We start from the raw sequence: 22,543 nt of genomic DNA, 5'->3' as shown, positions 1-22,543 counted from the left end.
TGCCCGTCCTTTAACCTCTGTCTTAGCACTTTTTACATCACATTACAGTCATTTGACAGCAAACTCCCGGAGCTGGGAATAATGTGTCTTCATATTGGTATTCACATCCCCAGTACCCTCTGCCTAATGACTGACAGAGAAGGTTGTCATTCATTTTTAATGAATAAACTACCCTTTTCACTTTATCAGGGCCACAATTTTAAATATACACATGCACACTCATACATACTTGAATCTGATCAAGTCTCTAGATCCAGCTGCCAATTTATAGGAAACAAGGAAGACTAGAGAATATGTTACATGATACCACAGGATGCTGTTGGCAAAGTCTAAATGTGGGAACTTCCATCAGAATAGCAGCCACATTTCTTTAATGGTAGTCAGGCTATCACAGTGTATGGAGTTCTTTTAAATCTTGATTTTTTTAAAACTAAAAAGCAATATAACCTAGACAAATATAAATGCTGATTGTATATTTGATATTAAGGAATTGTTAATATTTTTAGATATGATAATGGTGTTATGCTTATTTTTTTAAGAGTCCTTATACTTAGAAATACATTGACATATTCACAGATGATGTGATGTCTAGGATTTGTTTCAGGATAATCCAAAGCAGAAGTTGGTAGAAATATAGATGAAATTGGATTGGCCATGAGCTGATAATTATTGAAGCTGGGTGATGGGCACATTATGCTATTCTGCTTACTTTTGTTTATATTTAAAATTTTTGGTAATAAAACTTCTATTGTAGTAAAATGTACATAACATACAATATATCATTTTAACCATTTTCAAGTGTACCATTCAGTGGCATTAAGCAGTTTACATTGTTGGGCAACCATCCCCATCACCAGAACATCACCTGAACTGAAACTTTGTACCATTAAACAGTATCTCCTTATTCACTTCTCTTCTGGCCCCTGGCAAACACCCTTCTGTTTTCTGTCTCTGAATTTGACTCCTCTAGGTAACTCATATAAATGAAATCATATAATATTTGTCCTTTTGTGTCTGACTTATCTTCAAGGTTCATCCAAGACCAAACTAGGCCTTCATAGGAAGGATCAAGGAGTATGTGACAAATATCCATGTGTACAGAATGGTCGATACCGTAGAAGAGGCAGTTCTCCCCTTGAGACTCTGAAAAGGGATTAGGTTTAAATGAGAGAGCTGTGGAAGAGTTTCCTTGAGCTCAGGGCAGTTCTGACAGGAGAAGCTGAGATCCACTCTGGGAAGTTCTCAACCTGGAGAATCCAGAGATGGTAAGGGCAGTTCTGGACCTGCCCAAGGGGTCTGGAGTCTGAACCACACAGCAGAGCAAAATACATAGTACAGCTGATTCTGGAGAATATCTCAGATTCCAAATTGCTTCCAGAACTCCGGGTACTTGGCACCTCAAGGTTAAGCTGAGATCCATTCTCACCATGCTCCCTCCCACATTGCTCTTTATGACGTCTGAAGGATAATTCTCCAAAAACCAGAAGAGTAAACATTGCAGAATTAATATTTGCAGCTTAATATTTGGTACAATTTCTGGCTTGGATTCTGTTCTAATTTGGTTTGTCTCCAGTAGGAATAGATAAAGTTTTTTTTTTTAATTCATAAGTGACATTACTCATACATGACTTACTTTTGATGTAAACCTGAAAAGTAGTTCCTGAGCTTAGGGTAAAAATACAATTGGCCGAGCTACATGTGTTGGAAATAAGTGGGTAGGGATGCTCAGGAAGTAGAAAAGCTGTCTGAGAGGTGGGAGAGGGTCATGAGAGCAAGAGCTATTCTGAGTAAACCTAAATAGCAAGTATAACTTCCTTTCCCTAGTCGTTTAACTTTTTACCTCCCCTCTGCAGTCTCTGGCACTTCCTGGGTTTTATGGACTGTAGATCTTCAAAACTCTAAAGCCTTTAGGATCTGACGTCTACAGACATGATAGAAGTCCTATGCTAGTTTCCCAAGCAAGATAGCTATGATCAATATTCCTCATTATAGGATAAGTTCAGGAAGGAAAGTTTTAGAAACAACCCAAATATCCATGGACGTGAATAGATAAAATGTTGTATATAGATACGATGGAATATTATTCAGCCTTAAAAATGAATAAAATTCTGATAGGTGTGCCCTGTCTTTTCATTGATGTATTAAAATCCTTTATATTTTATGTTATTAATATGTTAGGCGTTATGTCTGCCATTTTATTTTTTGTTTTCTATCACCGTTATTTCCTATTTCCATTTTATTTTTCCTGCCTTCCTGTGGGTTGCTTGAGTTTTTCTTAGAATTCCATTTTTATGTGTCTATAGTTGGCTTTTTTTAAAAAAATCATAGTGTTTTTGAATATATATCTTTGTATAGCATTTTTAATGGTTGCTGAAAGCATCACATATGTACACACACACATACGCACACACATGTAACATCAGTCTGCTGGTGTTATCACTTTAACAGGTTTTCTGTTTTGCTAGACTTCATCTTTTCTAGTCCTTTGGCTAGAGAGAACCGGCCTTTGTTGGTCTTTTTTTGTCTGCATCCATGGCATTTCCAGGTTGCTGGCTTCTTGATCTCAAAGTATAGGATACACGAGGCGAAAAGGAAATCCCAAGGTCCCTAGCCAGTCTGCCTTTTTATCTCTACAAAGTCTTGCATTTGTTTTATATATAAAACATCTGAGGGTTTTAGTTGTACATAGTGGAAGAAATAGGGAAAAGTACATCCACTCCATCTTCCCAGAAGTGGAAATTTCTCCCAGTTTTATTTTTGATCTAACATAGAATTAAGGTCCGTTTTCTTTTTCTTTACTATTCTATCTATGACTCTGGGCCAGCCCATTGGATCCAGTCTTGGAATTTACCTCACAGGAAGTAGGCTCATAGCTAGATTGTTACAGAGTTTCAGGCAAATGCCTCTATTCCATCCTGTACACTCATCTCTCTTTCCTGTGTCTTTATTCTCCCTTGTTTGCATCATTACCAGAGAGCTGCCACTAGCAGAGACCTTTCAGCCACACGATGGTGCCCCAGAGTTGTTCAAGCTAACCTAAGCCCTTTCTGCTCTTCTTTGGGCCCCTGTCTTTAACTTAATATTAGTAAACTCAAGGCTATTTATTTAAACCGAGGTATAGATATGAGTGACTAAACACACACACACACAGATGTGAAGACCCAGTTGTGTTTTTCTTTAAGCCATGTCTTCTCATATGTATGGAATCAGTATCAAAAATTGGTTTTGTTTGGGGTTTTTTTGGTATTGAGAGTAACTTTGTGGGAATTCATACAGGAATTTTTAGAAAGCAGTTGTCATTCCTTTTAATGAATTCAGTTGCCATTTTGTATCTGGGCTCATTGAAAATAATCTGTAATCTCAGCATAGCTTTAAGAAAGGAAATTTATTAAGTGCATTTAGAAAGAGATTCACTCTCAATGTTTTGAGGTGTTTGAATCCCTGAACTAAACTTCCATAGTGAAGATGTTTGATTACCAACCCAGCTTTTAAAGTAGTACCTTATAAGATTATATAAAAATGCTTAGGATAAATAGACTGGCAAATAGAGTTAGATCTTTGGGTAGTGAGGTTATGAGTGATTTCCTCTTTCACTTTTCTTCTTGCCTATCTTTTTCAAGTTTTCAGTAATAGAGGTAGGCATTTTCTATTTCAAAATAGAGGTATGCGTTTTCTTCAGCTAATCAGAAAATGTCTATTAACCATCCAGTATATGTGGAACCAGCATATACATCTTTCCAGGCTTGAGAGTTGGATAAGAAAATTACTAGGCACTCCCTCACTGAAGTCAGGGGCCATATCTTTCAAAACTTTGAAAGCTATGATACCTACCATGTGCCTTATACATGGAGAGTTCTGGGAAATAACTATTGAGTGAACAGAGAAGCCATTACTCATAACTTTTTCTGGTTGTAAAGCTTTGGGTCAGAGTCCTCACAGTGGTATTGGTACACTTCTCTGCTGTCATTCAGTGGCCAACTTGTGTCCATTCTGTCCATTCATTCTAGAACTAAGAATTAGAGATCATATAACTAACTACTGTTTCCTAAAATAATAAGATTAGTAATGGAGTAGAATGGGTAGAATGGGCTAAAAATACATATAAATCCAAAGCATTAAATAGTACTTAAAAGTTTAGCTCTCACTAATTCATTATTAGACTAACAGAGAGAATCCATGTGTGTTAGACTAACAGGTACTCAAGCAGTATTTGACAACTGACCAAATGAATGAAAAATTATTGAGTAAAGAATTTTAACTAATATCCTGAAAGTCTACATGGGAAGAAATTTATGAGTTAAGGAAAGCTAGGCTAAAATAAATGCCTTTTTAACCAAGACCCAAGAAAATTAAGGATTTCTTCAATGACTTTCAACTTGTGATTTTCATAGGCCCTGGAGTTTTTATAAATTATAGAACTTTTATATTTCCGATACACTGTTGTATAACTTAAGTTAAAATATTTTATTAGCTTTTACATATTGTACTTAGTAATATTCATTTATAGCTTAGTTTAATAGGTTGTACATGAAAGTAGTCCATAGACTTTTACTTATGAAAGACTGAATGTAAGCAAGCTCACCAAACTGCAGGGTTTACTAAAAATCCCACTTCAAACTTTTAAGAGGAATCCATGTGCACACAAGACATGTGGGAAGTGGAAAGAATATGGGGTACATTCACTGAGTGGAAAATAAGCTGGAGGATGACAACTAACAGACCTTTTGAAGGAAAGAGGGATTTCAGTGAAAAGTAGCAGTCTTAGCAGAATCATGATGTGGAAAAGTTGACTGAAAATTCAGTATTTTCATATATACATATGGCTGAATCCCTTCATTGTTCTCCTGAAACTATCACAACATTGTTAATCAGCTATATCCCAATACAAAGTTAAAAGTTAAAAAACTTTAAGTAAAAAAAAAAAGAAGTATCCCAGCCATTTACAAACTTTTAATAAAAGAAGCATTAGTCTCTCAGTCGTGTCTGACTCTTTGCAACCCCATGGACTGTAGCCTGCTAGGCTCCTCTGTTGCCATTCCCTTCTCCAGGGGATCTTCCTGACCCAGGGATTGAACCCAGGTCTCCTGCATTGTAGGCAGATTCTTTACCATCTGACCCATCCTTTATTGAAATAAAAATCTGTGCAGAATACCAATATATAAGTAGACAAAAACTGAGCTGTTTGGGTTGAAACCGGGTTGGGAGTGTATAGGAACCAAACCCCATCCTTCTTACCTCTTTCCCAGTGGGCCCTACGGAACACAGTTTAGAAATAGCTCATCTTGTCTATGCTTAGAAACCTCCCCAGGTATCCCATGTAGCCTGGCCAGTGGGCAGGTGTTAGATAATCATTTGTAACAAGGAAGCATTTTCCTCGGGCTTATTTACAAAGATGGGCAATTACCTCTTACCAGAAAAGACTTTAGGAATGTTTTCTCACCTCTTACCAGAAAAGACTGTTTGACCCATTGAGCTTACCATCTGGAAGAATCACTCCCCTTACTTGAGATTCTTCCCTGACTTTCTTGGGGACTGGCTTTGTGTTTTTCAGCTCTTGAATGTGGTCTCTCACCTCGCCAAGCAGAATCTTCAAGTGCTGGTCCTGGGCCGGAAGCACATGTTAACTCAAAATTCCCGGTGGAGAAGAGTTGAGATGGAAAAGATGCAAAAGCAAGCCAGCTTTTTTTTTGCTGACAACATGTAGGTATTGAAGTTATTAAGTGAATTACACTAGGCTCCAGTCATCTGCTTGTTACCTGTTTTCTATTTTTAAAGTGCATGTGTGTGTGAGTATATATGTATACTCAGCCTCATTCCAAAAAAAAAAGGAAAAAAGATTTGAGGCAGCTTATAAAAATATAGTTTTTATAGCAGGATAAACTTAAATAGATGAAAAATCAGTTTAAAGGAGAAATAAGTTAAAGCCCAAATGAGATTAGTACACAGAATGCATGCCATAAATTCCTGAACAGATCATTTAACAAATATTTAGCAAATACGAGCACCATCTGTGTTCTCGGAGAAACACTAGTGAACAAAACCAAGTCCCTGTCATCTTGGAATGTAACAGTAGACAGGTAAACAGATAAACAGGCAGTGACCAAAGCTGTGAAGACAGTGAGGCAGAGTGGGGACCTGGAAGGGGACTAGGTCTGGTATCAAGGTGGGTAAATGGAGAGATCATCAGGAAAGGCCTTGGGGAGGGTGCAGAGCTGAAGGGAACGAGTGAGTTGTTTGATAAAGGAGGAGAGGTAGTGGGAAGAAACTACCAGGCAGAAGGAACAGCAGGTGTTCAAAAGGCCCTGAACACCACCAAAAAAGGCCTTCCCGGTGGTCTAGTGGCCAAGACTCTGCACTCGCAGTTCAGGGAGGCCAAGTTTGATCCCTGGTCAGGGAACTAGATCCTGCATGCTAAAACTAAGAGTTCACATGCCACAAGTAAAGATCCTGCGTGTCACAACTAAGACCCACCGCAGATGGGGAGGGGGAAAAGAGGGCTATCAGTCAGGAATGAGGGGAGCTGGCAGGCCAGTGTGGATGGTCAGTTCTGAGGTCGCAGAGAAGGCAGGGAGCGCATTACAGAAGACCTCGTGGGCTCTGGATTTTATTCTAAATATAAAGGGAATGTTGTTAGGAGCCACAGCTTCCCAGGAAACCAAAGGAAAGTGGAAAATACGATCAGCAAGGAAATACACGGTGTCCATAGAGTATGCAGAAAGTAGCTAGTCAGGATGAGCACAGATCTACAACACCATGTATTAACTGTTAGCACGCATTTAGGTTCTCATACTGTTTATGCTGACAAAGGTTTATTTACAACTTAGCATGGATCACAAGCGAACCTCAGTCCTGAGTCTTAAGTTTCATTGGGTTGAATGTGATAACTTCAAGATTTGTCAGTATTGTCCAAACCGTTTGTTCTTTAAAAGGTCAAATGGAGGAATTCTCTGGCAGTACAGTGGTTAGGACGGCAATCTCACTGCTGTGGCCCAGGTTCAATCCCTGGTCAAGGAACTAAGGATCCCACAGGCCAAACACTGCAGCCAAAAAAAAAAAAAGTCAAATGGCACTCAATGCATAAGGCTGGAAACTAACCCCTCCTTCAGATCCCAAATCAAATCTCATTTTTCTGTAGCTAAGTTCTTTTATTTATTCATGGAGTGGGTACTTCCATCTTTCCAAGACTATAAGATAATAGTAATGCCCTTCCTTCAGTCATGTTAGGCAGCATTGGCTAAACCTGAGGATCGCAGGCTTGAGAATCAGTCTACCCTGGTTCAGATCATGGCCCTGTCACTTCCTGTCTGGGAAGTGTTTCCCTTCTCTGTGTCTTCTTTTCTTCATAGGTAACCCTCATGGGGATTCAGTGAGGAAAATACTTGCAAATAGTACATGTGAAGCTCTTGGCACAGCACCAAGTACATGGAAGGCATCTGTATTTGTTGCTGTCACCATCATCATTATTTTTCATAGGTAGAAGAACTGAGTAACGGTAGTGTTATAACCAAGAAGCCTGTTGGAAATTGGTCTTGTGCTTGGTTTGGAGCCTGTATTTATTGTATATGCTGAAATTCCAAACCCAGTGGTAAAGATTGATTCAGCCACCTTCTATGGCTTTGGATTTGAGTATTTAAATTTTTAACATTAACTCTGTTTGCCACTAATGTGCCAAAGAAGCATGTTCAAACCTAAACTAGGGAGAATAGTATAGTGAATGCCCCCATGACTGTCACTCAGCTCCCGTAACTACTCTCATTTGTTAATGTTGTTCCATATAACCCCCACATTTTTTTCTTTTTCCTGAAGATTATTTTAAAGACAGATTCCAGTTATTTTATCATTTCACTTGAAATTGAAATACTTTAGTATAAGGTATCCTGTAAAGGCGGAGAAGGCAATGGCACCCCACTCTAGTACTCTTGCCTGGAAAATCCCATGGACAGGGGAGCCTGGCAGGTTGCAGTCCATGGGGTCTCGAAGAGTCAGACACGACTGAGCGACTTCACTTTCACTTTTCACTTTCATGCATTGGAGAAGGAAATGGCAACCCACTCCAGTGTTCTTGCCTGGAGAATCCCAGGGATGGGGGAGCCTGGTGGGCTGCCGTCTCTGGGGTCGCACAGAGTCGGACACGACTGAAGTGACTTAGCAGCAGTAGCAGCATCCTGTAAAGGATCCACTTTGGGTCATTTGGATCAAGGTATATGGCTTAATCACATGTTGCCATCTGAATCTCCTGAGTCAAGATAACTACTGCTGTTTTTACAACACATGTATTCAAGCACTCACTACTGATGTTGAGGACTCATTGGAGACTTTGAGCTCCTGGCTCTTCTCAGACTGGAGGTACCTTTGGGTGCTGATCAGGATGGCTATCCAGAAGCTATTTGGAGATACCAGTTTCAGCTTTGAGGTTAGCCCCTTACTTTTGCAACAAAGTGTGCTCTTGCCCTGTTAGTATTATGAATGTTTCTTGAATTCAGGTGAAGAAAGGGGTAGGGGAAAGATGTGCTCTGTAGTGGATGAGGCAGATGAGGAAAACTCCATGGGGACATAGAGAACCAGCTTTTAAGTATGAAAAGAGAATTACTGCTAGAATTCTCCGTTCTAGTGGTAGAGTCCAGTTGAACTGCTAAGAATCCTAAGCATTAGCATTCCTTTCCCTGTAGCTGTCCATCTGTTTTCTCGATCATGTTGTCTACCAGGTGAAGACTTGCAGGTAGTTCATAAGTATCCTTGATTGATCATATCAGTTAAGAGCAAAGAATACTTCTGGGGAAAGTAGAGAAATAAGTAAACAGCATGGTGAAGAATGCTGTTCTCTGCCTCTTTGGACGTGTGTTTGATTGTGTCCATTCTTATGTCCGGCTCAGCTCTGAGGATGATCCGTTCCTTCTGTATGCCACACTGCACTCGGGAAACCATTGCAAGTTTATCACAAAAGACCTGATGCGAGACCACAAGGCCTGTCTGCCTGATGCCAAGACCCAGCGCCTGTTCTTTAAGTGGCAGCAGGGACATCAGCTGGCAATTGTTAGTAAGCATCCAGGAGCAAAAATAACCTTTCAGGTATGTTATCCATCCTCTCTATAACATCAGCAGAGCCAACTATATAGTAAGAATGTGACAGAGTCCAAGAACGGTGCAACTAGTTCTCGATGTTTTGTTTTTCCTAGCTTTAGTTTGGTATTTCGGAGAAGGCAATGGCACCCCACTCCAGTACTCTTGCCTTGAAAATCCCATGGGCGGAGGAGCCTGGTAGGCTGCAGTCCATGGGGTCGCTAAGAGTTGGACACGACTGAGAGACTTCACTTTCACTTTTCACTTTCATGCATTGGAGGAGGAAATGGCAACTCCAGTGTTCTTGCCTGGAGAATCCCAAGGACGGCGGAGCCTGTTGGGCTGCCGTCTATGGGGTTGCACAGAGTTGGACACGATTGATGCGACTTAGCAGCAGCAGCAGCAGTTTGGTATTCGGAATTAGCCAGATCCTAAAAACACAGAGTCTGCCAGAGCAATGTTTTCCTAGGCCAACCCCACGTTAACTGACGTATTGAAAACCCCTGAAGTGTCATCAGTTGTGACTTCACTTATGTTATCAGTTACAAATCCCTATATGTGTTTTTTATTTTCCTATTTATTTGCCATAGCTCAAAATTCTGTCTTATGTCTCATCATACTTCTGTTCTGCCGAATAACTCTTTTTCCTGTTTAATCCACTTTTGTGGCACAGTCTCAATTGAGTTCTTTTTTGATTCTAGTTGAAATACCTGTAAGTACAAGGATGTCTCTTGTTTAAAAGCAAAGAGAAAATCTAAAGGCAATTTACTACAGAAAAATACACTGCTGCTGCTGCTGCTGCTAAGTGGCTTCAGTCGTGTCCGACTCTGTGTGACCCCATAGACGGCAGTCCACCAGGCTCCCCCGTCCCTGGGATTCTCCAGGCAAGAACACTGGAGTGGGTTGCCATTTCCTTCTCCAGTGCATGAAAGTGAAAAAATAAAGGGAAGTCGCTCAGTCATGTCCGACTCCTAGCGACCCCATGGACTGCAGCCCACCAGGCCCCTCCGTCCATGGGATTTTCCAGGCAAGAAAGAGTACTGGAGTGGGTGCCAATATACTAGCCAATGGTTAATACAGTCCAGGGCTCAACAGACAGACAAAAACAGCATTTGTAGGAGATATGGTATCAAATGATACCACAGAAATGCAATCAGCAAAATCAACTGTGGGAAACAGTATGGGACCTGGTTTCCTCAACAACAAAAAACTGCAAGAAAAATAGAGTTGAAAAGAGAAGCTCTAGATTGTAAGAGACTTGAGAGAGAGTTTAGTCAGTCACAATGTAACAACCTTATTTCAATTCCTATTCAGACAAACTATAAAATATAATTGCACACATATAATAATTGGAAAAATGTAAACAGTAGAAATTTGATGATGTTGTTAATTCTTAAGTATAATAATAATAATATTCCTTTTATATTTACAAAATAAGTTCTTATCTTTCAGAGATACATACTGAATTATAGAAAAAATGATAATCTGAGATTTATTTCAAAATAATCTGAGGGGTTTTGGATGAATGGATTAAGTAAGATTAGCCATGAATTTTGATGATTTTTGAGGCCGGGTAATGGGTATATATGAATTCATTGTGCTGTTTCTTTATTTTTGTATATTTGAAAATTTTCTCTGTTGCATTCAAAATCATTAAAGACAAAAAAGGAATATACATTTTTTTTTTTCTTATAGAGATCTTTACCTTAAAAATGAAACCTCCCCAAAAAGGAACTCCTCTAACAATAGGGTTCTTTTTTTTTTAATTGAAGTATAGTTAATTTGCAATGTGTCAACTTCAAGTATGCAGCAGTAATACAATGGTAGATATATATATGTGTGTGTGTGGATGTTTGTATATGTGTATGTATATATATATATTCTTTTTCAGATTCTTTTCCATTATAGGTTATTATACTGTTTATCTTTCTCTGTGCTATACAGTAGGTTCTTGTTGTTTACCTATTTTTTTTTTAAGTGAGGAAGTCCTTTTTTTTCCTTCTTCTTTTTTCCTTATTTTTGGCTACACTGGGTCTTCATTGCTGCACACAGGTTTTTTCTTAATTGTGGAGAGTGGGGGCTACTCTTGTTGTGGAGCACAGACTCTAGATGCACAGGCTTCAGTAGTTGGGGCACAGGGGCTCATTAGTTTGGCTCTTGGGTCCTAGAGCATGCAGGCTTCAGTAGCTGGGGCTCAAGGGCTCTAGAGCACAGCTTTGCAGTTGTTGTGCATGGGCTTAGTTGTTCCTTGGCATGTGGAATCTTCCCAGATGAGGGATCAAACCCATGTTCCCTGTACTGGCAAGCAGATTCTTTATCTACTGCACCACCAAGGAAGTCTTCTCTTTTATATGTAGTAATGTGTATCTGTTAACCCTAACTCCTGTTTTACCCTCCAACCCCCACCGTTCCTACCACCAGGATTCATCTTCACAGAGCTGGCTGCTCTTTGAAAATCCATTGTTAAAGTAAGACAAAGAATACATCTCTGAAGCAAACTAAGAAATCATCAGAAAAGAAAGGGAAATGGCCAGATATTCCTTTAGTGTTGTTCTTAATGTGTGGTTCCCTTTTTAATTCAACAGCATATTCTCAGCTATGACACCGTGGTGCAAACAACTGGAGACTCGTGGCACATACCTTATGATGACGACCTGGTGGAAAGATATTCCTACGAAGTGCCAACCAAATGGCTTTGCCTTCACCGAAAGATGTAAAGACTCTTACCCCATGCTAAGCTTGTGTCTGGGTGTCCTCCTGGTTGGCATCAGAGCTCTTAAGTTGATGCTTGTTTAGAGCATTGCTTCTGTTCTGTTTGATTCAGTTTTTCCTGTTTGGTCCAGTTGGTTTATATATCAATAAGTTGACTTTTTAATTAAATGAGATATAATATCTTTTCACAACTGGTTGCATTTTCCCCCCTAACATTTGTTAGGATTTGAGGCTTATCTGAAGTTGGGGAACTCAATACGAAGTGATGCCTGCATTGGTGTGTGCTAAGTCACTTCAGTAATGTCCGACTCTTTGTGACCCTGTGGACTGTAGCCCACCAGGCTCCTCTGTCCATGGGATTCTCCAGGCAAGAATACTGGAGTGGGTTGCCATGCTGTCCTCCAGGGGATCTTCCCAACCGAGAGATCAGACCTGAGTCTCCTCCAACTCCTGAATTGCAGGCACATTATTTACTGGTGAGCCACCAGGGAAGACAGAGTGATGCCTACCTTTCTCTTATTGGGCCAGCCATTCCACTTACATGGGCAACAGGGTCTTCTGGTATCCTTTTTGCTGCCCTTCCAGGTCCATCAATAGCAGAACCAGTCCATCTGCTGTTGGGCTCCAGGTTATTTGTAAACCCCTTCTCCATTTCTGGTATCATCTCATCCTCTACATGTTATCTCCTACCCACACTGAATCACTTATGATCCTCTGATGAACTGGCTCAGATGTCAAAGGCGTATTAGCAACTTTTACTTAGTATCCAATGATTTGGGTTGGAGAAAAGGGGGCACTTCCTTCTTTTTAGACTATAATCATTTTTCTTCATCCTATAATGCCTTTTCAGGATTAATTCAGCATTTTGTGAATTCCATTGGGCTTCCCTGATAGTTCAGTTAGTAAAGAATCCACCTGCAATGCAGGAGACCCCAGTTCAATTCCCGGGTTGGGAGGATCCACTGGAGAAGGGATAGGCTACTCACTCCAGTATTCTTGGGCTTGCCCTGTGGCTCAGCTGGTAAAGAATTCACCTGCAATGTGGGAGACCTGGGTTTGATTCCTGGATTGGGAAGATACCCTGGAGAAGGGAAAGGCTACCCACTCCAGTATTCTGGCCTGGAGAATTACATGGACTGTATAGTCCATGGAGTCGCAAAGAGATGGACACAACTGAGTGACTTTCACTTTGATTAATTCCATCACTTGGGATGAGGGTTTTCTAAATCATATAGATTTGTTTCATGTCATCAAGTTTGGCTTACTTTACCAAAATGAGTAAATTTTCATAATTGCATTTCTGTTTTACTTGCTTGCTCAGCAGTGTATTTTTTTCCCCTTTTTTGGCAATGTATTTCTTGATTTTAACTGAAAAAATTCATGTCTGCAACACTATAACAGATTTTTCCTTATACATACTATATGATTTCATATTCAAGAATAGGCAAAACCAATCTATGGCTAGAAAAAATCAGAATAGTAGTTGCCTGAGAATAAGGGCACAAGAGAACTTACTTTGTGGGGGTGATGGAAGGTTCTGGGTGGTGCTAACATAGTGTATATAATGTTAGTCAAAATTCATCACACTAAACACTTAAAATTGATGCATTTACAACATAACTGAAAAAAGTATATTAGCATTAAAAAGTTATTTACGTGAAATGAACAGTGACCTAATCTACATAAGACCAGGTACACAGATATAAGTAGGGTATATATTATGCACAGGGAAACAATCCAGGAGAAACAGAGGCAGGGATGTTTGATCTCCTTACCCATTATTGGATTCAACACTGCTGCCCCCAGAGGAAGGAGCTCTCCAGACAAGGGTCTGATAAATTGAGGGCATTGAAAGATGTTAAGAGTCAGAATGCTCTCAAATCCAACATTTTTTCCTAAATTTCATGAACTGCATACTTAGAACACTGGGCTTTCAGTGAGCTAAACTTTTTTTTTTTAAAGGAACTATCCTAGTTTTAAGAAAATTAGGGGGAAATGCATTTGTTAAATAAGCCTGTCTAAAAGCTTAATGCAGATTCCTACCAAGTTGCTCCTAGGGACGGGGTAGGATGCAGAAAGAATGTAGGACTTTGGAGCAGGAGTGAACCTTGAAGAAGGATGTAAGGCCAAACAGTTGCATTTTATAGATGAGGAAGATGGGATGGCTCCCCTGGATCCCACAGCTAGTTAGTGGAGACATTTCAGCTATAATCCAGCTCTTCTGATTCTCAGCCAAATAGTCTTTCTTGTACTGTACACTGTGATTTAGGCTAGAGTAGTTCAAAGAAACTCAGCCTGAATGGTAGAGCATCCGGTGTGTAGATTTAGAAACTTTGTTAGCTATAAAAGAGAAAGTAGGAAACAAGAGAAAGGGAACGGGGAGGACAACCCCTTAAAGGGCCCACGTTTCCATAGCGGCTCATCAGGGTAGAAAATTGTGGTAGGGAAATTATATGATTTTTGAACTCTTTGATGCCATTCCAAAACAAAACCCCTAATCTCTGCTGGAGGTAAATTGAGGTGCATCTGTCATTTGTCTAGAAGGAGGGGAATTCTAGGCTGCTCAGGGTCAATTGCACTGACATGGAACCCTGGGGAGTGCAGATTTTTCTCTGAATGAAGACAGCTGGTACCCAGCACTTAGGCTACCTTTGTATTCTGATCACCTGAGTGAAACAAAAGCTACCTGTCTAATTCAAAGTCCCAGACACTGTGGGAAGAAGGAATTCTTTAAAACCTGCGCCCTGGATTGAGAGTATCTTTAGAGTTAGCCAGCCGTGAACAACAAAGGCTTTGAAACTCTGCCACTGAAAAGTATTTCTAAAGTGCTTTGTACTTCCCCCTGGCATACTCCTGAATTTATATTCTCTTTTCCTCCTGCTGTTCTCAGACCCAATAAAGAGAACATCTCAAAGGAGAAGCCTGAGTTCATTCTCTTAGGATTCCACTGGGACTGTCTCACCTCAGATGCCTTGTTCTTCACATTAAATGAATTTTTCTCTTCAAGTTTGTACTTAAATATAATTAGTTTCCCTGGTCCTCTAGCAGGTTTCTTGCTTTTTAAAAAAAAAACTGTCCTAAGATATTATATAATGCATATGTGTTCATATTCTTAATAGATTTCTTTTTCCCTGATAACTTCATTCTAAAGGAGGCATAGAAAGGAAGGATATGTTAGGTAGGCATCTGAATTCTGGCCCATCATGGTGAGTCTTTGCTAAAAATCAAAATTACCAGGACAGTTGAGGGCAAAGCTAAACGGAGTCCTGGACCTGATACTTTTGCCCATCTTTCAGCAACCTGGAATTTCTAGAGTGATAAACATCTAGGGAACCCTTGTGGGAATGACTGGGAGTGGAGGAACACAGACCAGTGTGATGACATTGTGGGATTTAGGTCTGAGTTCCTTGAGGGCTGGGACTGAAATTTAACAGTCTCCCAGTTAAATTTGAATTTCAGATAAATGACAGTTCTTCTGTATAAATATGTCACAGGTATTGCAGGGACTTATTTACCCTAAAATTACTTACTGCCTATCTGAAATTGACAATTAGCAAGGCATCCTACATTTTTATTTGCTCTATATGGAAACTCTAGGTGGGAATTAGATGGGAAGATGAGGGGTAGTGGGAAATGAGGCATCTATAAAGCCCATAGCACTACAGGAGACTGGAGGGAAGCAAGGATAAGAAAATATGTAAGTAAAAGGCAGCCTGAGCAGGAGGTGGGGCTGAGGGCAGAGGAGAGAAGACCAGCTTTTTTCTGCTTTATCCCAGCCAATGACAATCTTGAGTCTACATTATACAAATGAAGTAAGTTCCATTCACAGATCTACTTAGAGGAAGCCATACAGACCAGTGAGATGAAAGAAAATATAGGAGACAGAATATTCTTTCAGTATTCAGTTCAGTTCAGTTCAGCCGCTCCATTGTGTCCAACTCTTTGTGACCCCATGAACTGTAGCACACCAGGCCTCCCTGACCATCACCAACTCCCAGAGCCTACCCAAACTCATGTCCACTGAGTCGATGATGCCATCCAGCCATCTCAACCTCTGTTTTCCCCTTCTCCTCCTGCCCTCAATCTTTCCCAGCATCAGGGTCTTTTCCACTGAGTCAGTTCTTCACATCAGGTGGCCAAAGTATTGGGAGTTTCAGCTTCAACATCAGTCCTTCCAATGAACACCCAGGACTGATCTCTTTTTGCATGGACTGGTTGGATCTCCTTGCAGTCCAAGGGACTCTCAAGAGTCTTCTCCAACACCACAGTTCAAAAGCATCAATTCTTGAGCCGTCAGCTTTCTTTATAGTCCAACTCTCACATCCATACATGACCACTGGAAAAACCATAGCCTTGACTAGACGGACCTTTGTTGGCAAAATAATGTCTTTGCTTTTTAATATGCTCTCTAGGTTGGTTATAACTTTCCTTCCAAGGAGCACGCATCTTTTAATTTCATGGCTACAGTCACCATCTGCAGTGATTCTGGAGCCCAAAAATATAAAGTCAGCCACTGTTTCCACTGTTTCCCCATCTATCTGCCATGAAGTCATGAGACCAGATGCCATGATCTTTGTTTTCTGAATGTTGAGCTTTAAGCCAACTTTTTCACTCTCTTTCACTTTCATCAAGAGGCTCTTTAGTTCTTCTTCACTTTCTGCCATAAGGGTGATGTCATCTGCATATCTGAGGTTATTGATATTTCTCCTGGCAGTGATTGATTCCAGCTTGTGCTTCATCCAGCCCAGCGTTTCTCATGATGTACTCTGCATATAAGTTAAATAAGCAGGGTGACAATATACAGCCTTGACGTACTCCTTTTCCTATTTGGAACCAGTCTGTTGTTCCATGTCCAGTTCTAACTGTTGCTTCCTGACCTGCATATAGGTTTCTCAAGAGGCAGGTCAGGTGGTCTGGTATTCCCATCTCTTTCAGAATTTTCCACAGTTCCATTGTGATCCACACAGTATTTAATGAAAATAAATGCCACAAAAGAAAAGAGATGGGATCACCAATGAATAAATGCAATAAATCTTGAGAAATAATCTTCAATTTTCTCTTGTCATGCCTCTGTTATGGTGTTTCAAGATTCCCTGAAGACTTTTGTCCCCACATTTTGTCTCTGTTGGCAGTATCTGACAGATACTTCCAGAGACTACATATATACAACTTGCTCTCAACCAGGAATTGAAGTAAACAGGAAGCCAATTATCTAGTCACAGATAAAAGCTAAAAATAATCTGTTTTGCTACCATAGTACTTGAAAAAGTACAGTCTTATCAAATGGATTAAGTTATTCAAATAACAATGATCAGTTCAGTTGCTCAGTCGTGTCCGACTCTTTGCGACCCCATGAATCGCAGCATGCCAGGCTTCCCCGTCCATCACCAACTCCTGGAGTTTACCCAAACTCATATCCATCAAGTCGGTGATGCCATCCAGCCATCTCATCCTCTGTTGTCCCCTTCTCCTCCCGCCTCCAATCCCTCCCAGCATCAGGGTCTTTTCCAATGAGTCAACTCTTCACATGAGGTGGCCAAAGTATTGGAGTTTCAGCTTCAGCATCAGTCCTTCCAATGAACACCCAGGACTGATCTCCTTTAGGATGGACTGGTTGGATCTCCTTGCAGTCCAAGGGACTCTCAAGAGTCTTCTCCAACACCACAGTTCAAAAGCATCAATTCTTCGGCGCTCAGCTTTCTTCACAGTCCAACTGTCACATCCATACATGACCACTGGAAAAACTATAGCCTTGACTAGACGGACCTTTGTTAACTTATTGTAAATAGCAGTGTTATGTGACAGGATTTTGGTAGCTTCTGACGAAGTTAATGCAGGATTAATTTCAACCACATTTAAATGATCACAACATTAATGTTTCCAGTATTAAAGTCCAACCCAAGAAGCAAAGGCTTGAGAAATCATAATTTCTTATATGATAGACACATAAATTCATTTTAAGGAGACCAGTTGAGATCCTGTCACTCTCAGCTGGGCTAGAACATTACTAAATATCAAGTTTAGTTCACATCTGAATATTGAAATTCCACTTTTTTCTTTTTTTTTATTTATTAAAAAAGGGTTTTTTTTTTTAGCTGAAGTATAGTTGAATTACATTGAGTCAGGTGTACAGCAAAGTGATTCAAATATATATGTGTGTGTGTGTATTTTTTTTAGGTTCTTTTCCATTATAGTTTATCACAAGATACTGAATATAGTTCCCTGTGCTATACAGTAGATCTTTGTTGTTTATGAAAGTCCATTAATAATACAGCTCTCTTGTGTCTTCTATGACTGCATCAGAACCAAGAATGTCAATGTCCGGAATTCCCTGACAGTTCCGCTCCTCATTTGGCTCTCAGGGGCAGAGTGACATCTTGGCCAGGCAGGATAGTATGGGGCCTCCACCTTCCTGAAACAGGTTCCTCTGGAAGTAGTTATGGCAGGTCAAACCAAAGGTAAGTTCCTCACCCAGACTTATTACTTAAGATGTACTGTATTATTCTTTAAAAATAAATCATTGTATTTTCTTTCTCTTTCCAGTGACCGTGCCATAGAATCCAAAGCTTCATTTTTTTCTGTCCTCTGCTGCAAAGCTCAGTGGTCTAACACTGTTAAGTTTTTATACATATCTATGCCTGTTTTATATATATACACATATACATATATATATGTTGGTGGTTTAGTCACTTAGTTGTGTCTGACCTTTGGGACCCCACAGACTATAGCCCCTCAGGCTCTTCTGTCTGTGGGATTTCCCAGGCAAGAATACTGGAGTAGGTTACAATTTCCTTTTCCAGGGATCTGCTCAACCCAGGGATTGAACCCGAGTCTCCTTGGCAGGCAAATTCTTTACCACTGAGTCACCTGGGAAGTCCCATATATTACACATTTATCCACATAATTTTTAAAAGATCATTCATTCTCTGTAAGCTCTTTTGTAATACTTTTTTTTTCCCACCAGACAAAAAACAAACTTTCCCTTGTTCTCATAGTCTTCTAGCACTTTTTCCTCATGTACTTCAAACATCATAATATAAATTCATAAAACGAGGCAGTCAAGTTAAGCTAGGGCATTGCTGTACACCATAAAATCCTGCTCACATGGTGGTGTACTCACAAAACACTAATCAAGGTTTCCTTGTGTTCAGAAGGAAATTTGTGTTCCAGGAAACTGTCACCCTGATGATAGCTACTGGGTCAAATTAAAGACCATGTCCTTTGGCCCTTAGCTGTGTTCTGGCAGGAATAATCAAATCCTTAAAGAAATGGGTCTTTTCCAAGTTAGGCCCTCTGATCTCCAACTCCTAAAGAAATAAACTGGTCAGACCAATTATTTGAAGGCAAAGCCTGAGGAAGTTTTGCTGCTTTACACAACTAAGAGAGCTTTTTATTTTTTAAAGTCAATCATGTGGCTCTTTTTGTTCTTTGATAGGGAGGTTTCTGTGAGGAAATCAGTATTGAACAGTTTGTGCTTTATAAGTGGCAGTTTTTTTCTCTCCCGTTTCCACTGCTATTACCCCCAGAGATTTCAACAGCTTCCATATTCTGGTCTCATCATTTCTTTCTCTTTTGTTTTTTTCCTCAATACTTTAATTTATTTATTTGGCTGTGTCAGGTCTTAATTGCAACCGATGGGACCTTTAGTTGTGGCATGTGGATCTAGTTGCCTGACCAGGGCTCAAACCCAGGCTGCCTGCATTGAGAGTGTGGAGTCTCAGCCATCCGGACCACCAGGGAAGTCCTTGTTCTCATGGTTTCTTAACCACTTAAGCTCTGATGATGCCCCCTGGGAGATGCCAACCTGGATCTTTTAAACTATGTAAAAGTGCTCCACTTTCAGGATATCAGACTTTCAAGCTCTTTGTTTTGAGCACACCCTCCTTACCTGTCCCACTGCTTCATCCCTACCTTCAGTTCCTAGACCTGTTCTTAAGCCTCTTCCTTCCTCACCTAGAGGCCTCTCTCATCCATTCCCATCTGGTTTTGCTTGCTTTCTTTCTCATCCCACCCTACCCTTAAACTATTCATTGCATGAATGCTTCAGTAACACTTCCCTTTTGCTTCCAGTAAGGCTTCCCTTGTGGCTCAGCTGGTAAAGAATCCGCCTGCAATGTGGGAGACCTGGGTTCAATCCCTGGGTTGGGAAGATCCCCTGGAGAAAGGAAAGGCTACCCACTCCAGTATTCTGGCCTGGAGAAGTCCATGGACTACACAGTCCATGGGGTCACAAAGAGTCGGACACGACTGAGCGACTTTCACTTTCAGTAACACTTAAGATTCATTTACTCATTCTACCGCCTGTGGTGTCCATCTTACCAATTTTAAACCTAACTTTGGGTAACCTGAGATCTGTCCACTTCCTCTGCTCCTACACACCACAGTGTTGCTACAAAAGTCATGAAATTACACTGCTGGAACTTCACTCCCATTTGAAGGTTCTTTGTTTCATCTTTCAGTGAATTCCCATTAATTTCCTGAAGGAGCTCTCCCAATCTTCTTCATCCTAACTTGAAAAGTAGCTCTTCTGCAGTCTTCATTTCCTTTCTGTTCAGTGGGGAAGATAGTCAGCATACCTCTCACACTCTGATGGATGTAGGATCTTGTTTAAAAAGTTGGTTCAGGTCTCATGTGCCTGGTGATGCCAATGCTACAGACCATGTTTTGAGTAGTCTCAAATGAGCTCCAAGGTTATTTAAAAATAATTATAATACAACACTCAGGATTCTATGTCCTGAGTCATAGCCTCACTCTCACTCTCAGCAGATGAACTTAGCAGGAACTAAGAACCATCTGTTAAGAGCCTCATCAGTTTTTGCTCTTTACAACAACTTTCTGCCCTCACCTTTTTCTTACTTTTCTAGGTTAGTTTTTCTACCTGCATCCATACTATCCTTTCTTGCTAACTTCAGAACTTGTCCTCTCAGGTAATCTCTTTCCATGGGCTCTTTCTTTCATCTTTGGGCTTGCCTGGTGGCTCAAATGGTAAAGAATCTGCCTGCTATACAGGTGACCCAGGTTCAATTCCTGAGACTGGAAGATCCCATGGAGAAGAGAGTAGCTACCTATTCCATGGACAGAGGAGCCTGGTAGGCTACAGTTCACGGGGTCACAAAGAGTCAGACACGACTGAGCAGCTAACACTTTCACTTTTCCCTCATCTAACTACAAATTCCTTTGGGCTTCTAGCCTGACATGTACTTCCCTAGACATAGTGTAACAGCCAGACTTCTCAGAGGAAGGAGCCATCTCTACCCTTGGTTTCTTTCCACTTCTCCATTTGCAGCTGAGCATTTCTACCTTGGTAGCCTGTGGACCCTCAACCACTATGAAAACAACTCCTCTTCACCCCCACAAAGTGATCTCCTGCCTTACTTTATTCTTCCTGCTCCTTACCTCTTACTTACTTACTTATTTACTCAATTAGCAAATCATGTCGATTTTACCTTCAAAATATCTGTCACAGGCTAGTTATTCAACTCTTAACTACCTCTCCAAAGGAAATAATTCTTTTTGAAAAAGGTTTGTACATGAAGATATTCTTCATAATAATGTTATTGAGAAGAATAACAAAATTGGGAATAATGAAATGTTCAAAACAAGGGAAGGAAGAGACAAATATAATTTTAAATGTTACAGTGATTAAAATGATACTCTGTGTCTTGGCATGGGTTAAGATTTTGTTGATTCCACAGTGTTACATTTTGTTGATTCCACAATCTCTGGGTTCTGGGATTGTAGTTGATTTTTAGTTCTCTTTGTCTTCTGCACAATTTGAAACAGATACTTGAGTAACAGACCATTAGGACTCTCTCTGTCTCCATTTCCACTGAGGCACAAATGTCAGTACATACCAAGATACCCAGGTGAGTGTGAGGCAGACACTGCACATGCAGAATTTACAAAAGGAATAAAGGAGACTCTGCCTCACAAATCCTGGCCCCTCGGTTCAGTTCAGTCGCTCAGTCATGTCCAACTCTTTGCAACCCCATGGACTGTAGCACACCAGGCTTCTCTGTCCATCACCAACTCTTGGAGCCTACTCAAATTTGTCCATCGTGTCAGTGATGCCATCCAACCATCTCATTCTCTGTTGTCCCCTTCTCTTCCTGCCTTCAATCTTTCCCAGCATCAGGGTCTTTTCCAATGAGTTGGTTCTTCACATCAGGTGGCCAAAATATTGGAGTTTCAACTTCAGCATCAGTCCTTCCAATGAATATTCAGGACTGATTTCTTTTAGGATTGACTGATTGGATCTCCTTGCAGTCCAAGGGACTCTCAAGAGTCTTCTCCAACACCACAGTTCAAAACCATCAATTCTTCCTGTGCTCAGCTTTCTTTATAGTCCAACTCTCACATCCATACATGACTACTGGAAAAACTATTGCTTTGACTAGACGAACCTTTGTTGGTAAAGTAATGTCTTGCTTTTTAATATGCTGTCTAGGTTGGTTATAGCTTTTCTTCCAAGGAGCAAGTGTCTTTTAATTTCATGGCTGCAGTCAGCATCTGCAGTGATTTTGGAGCCCCCCAAAATAAAGTCTCTCACTGTTTCCGTTTCCCCATCTATTTGCCATGAAGTAATGGGTCCAGATGCCATGATCTTCATTTTCTGAATGTTGAGTTTTAAGCCAACTTTTTCACTCTCCTCTTTCACTATCATCAAGGGGCTTTTTCGTTTTTTGCTTTCTGCCATAAGAGTGGTGTCATCTGCGTATCTGAGGTTATTGCTATTTCTCCCGGTAATTTTGATTCCAGCTTGTGCTTCATC

At 40.4% G+C, this 22,543-nt stretch overlaps 1 protein-coding gene across 4 annotated transcripts in view; it reads left to right on the top strand.

Moving 5' to 3' along the window:
- The window catches only part of PRORP (protein only RNase P catalytic subunit), a 130,360-nt gene extending 118,403 nt beyond the window's left edge, over positions 1-11,957 (top strand). For all 4 annotated transcript variants that reach the window (XM_044932864.1, XM_006043851.3, XM_044932862.1 and 1 more), the window contains 3 exons: positions 5,552-5,700; positions 8,874-9,069; positions 11,646-11,957. In XM_044932864.1, the coding sequence (XP_044788799.1) occupies positions 5,552-5,700; positions 8,874-9,069; positions 11,646-11,777 (477 nt within the window). In that variant the 3' untranslated portion in view covers positions 11,778-11,957. The remainder of the gene's footprint in view (positions 1-5,551; positions 5,701-8,873; positions 9,070-11,645) is intronic.
- Positions 11,958-22,543: the final 10,586 nt, after the last annotated feature.

Source organism: Bubalus bubalis, chromosome 20 (assembly GCF_019923935.1).
Source record: "Bubalus bubalis isolate 160015118507 breed Murrah chromosome 20, NDDB_SH_1, whole genome shotgun sequence".
Taxonomy (NCBI): domain Eukaryota; kingdom Metazoa; phylum Chordata; class Mammalia; order Artiodactyla; family Bovidae; genus Bubalus; species Bubalus bubalis.
The sequence above is the reverse complement of the archived record's forward strand: the minus strand, read 5'-3'. Positions and strand labels throughout refer to the sequence as shown.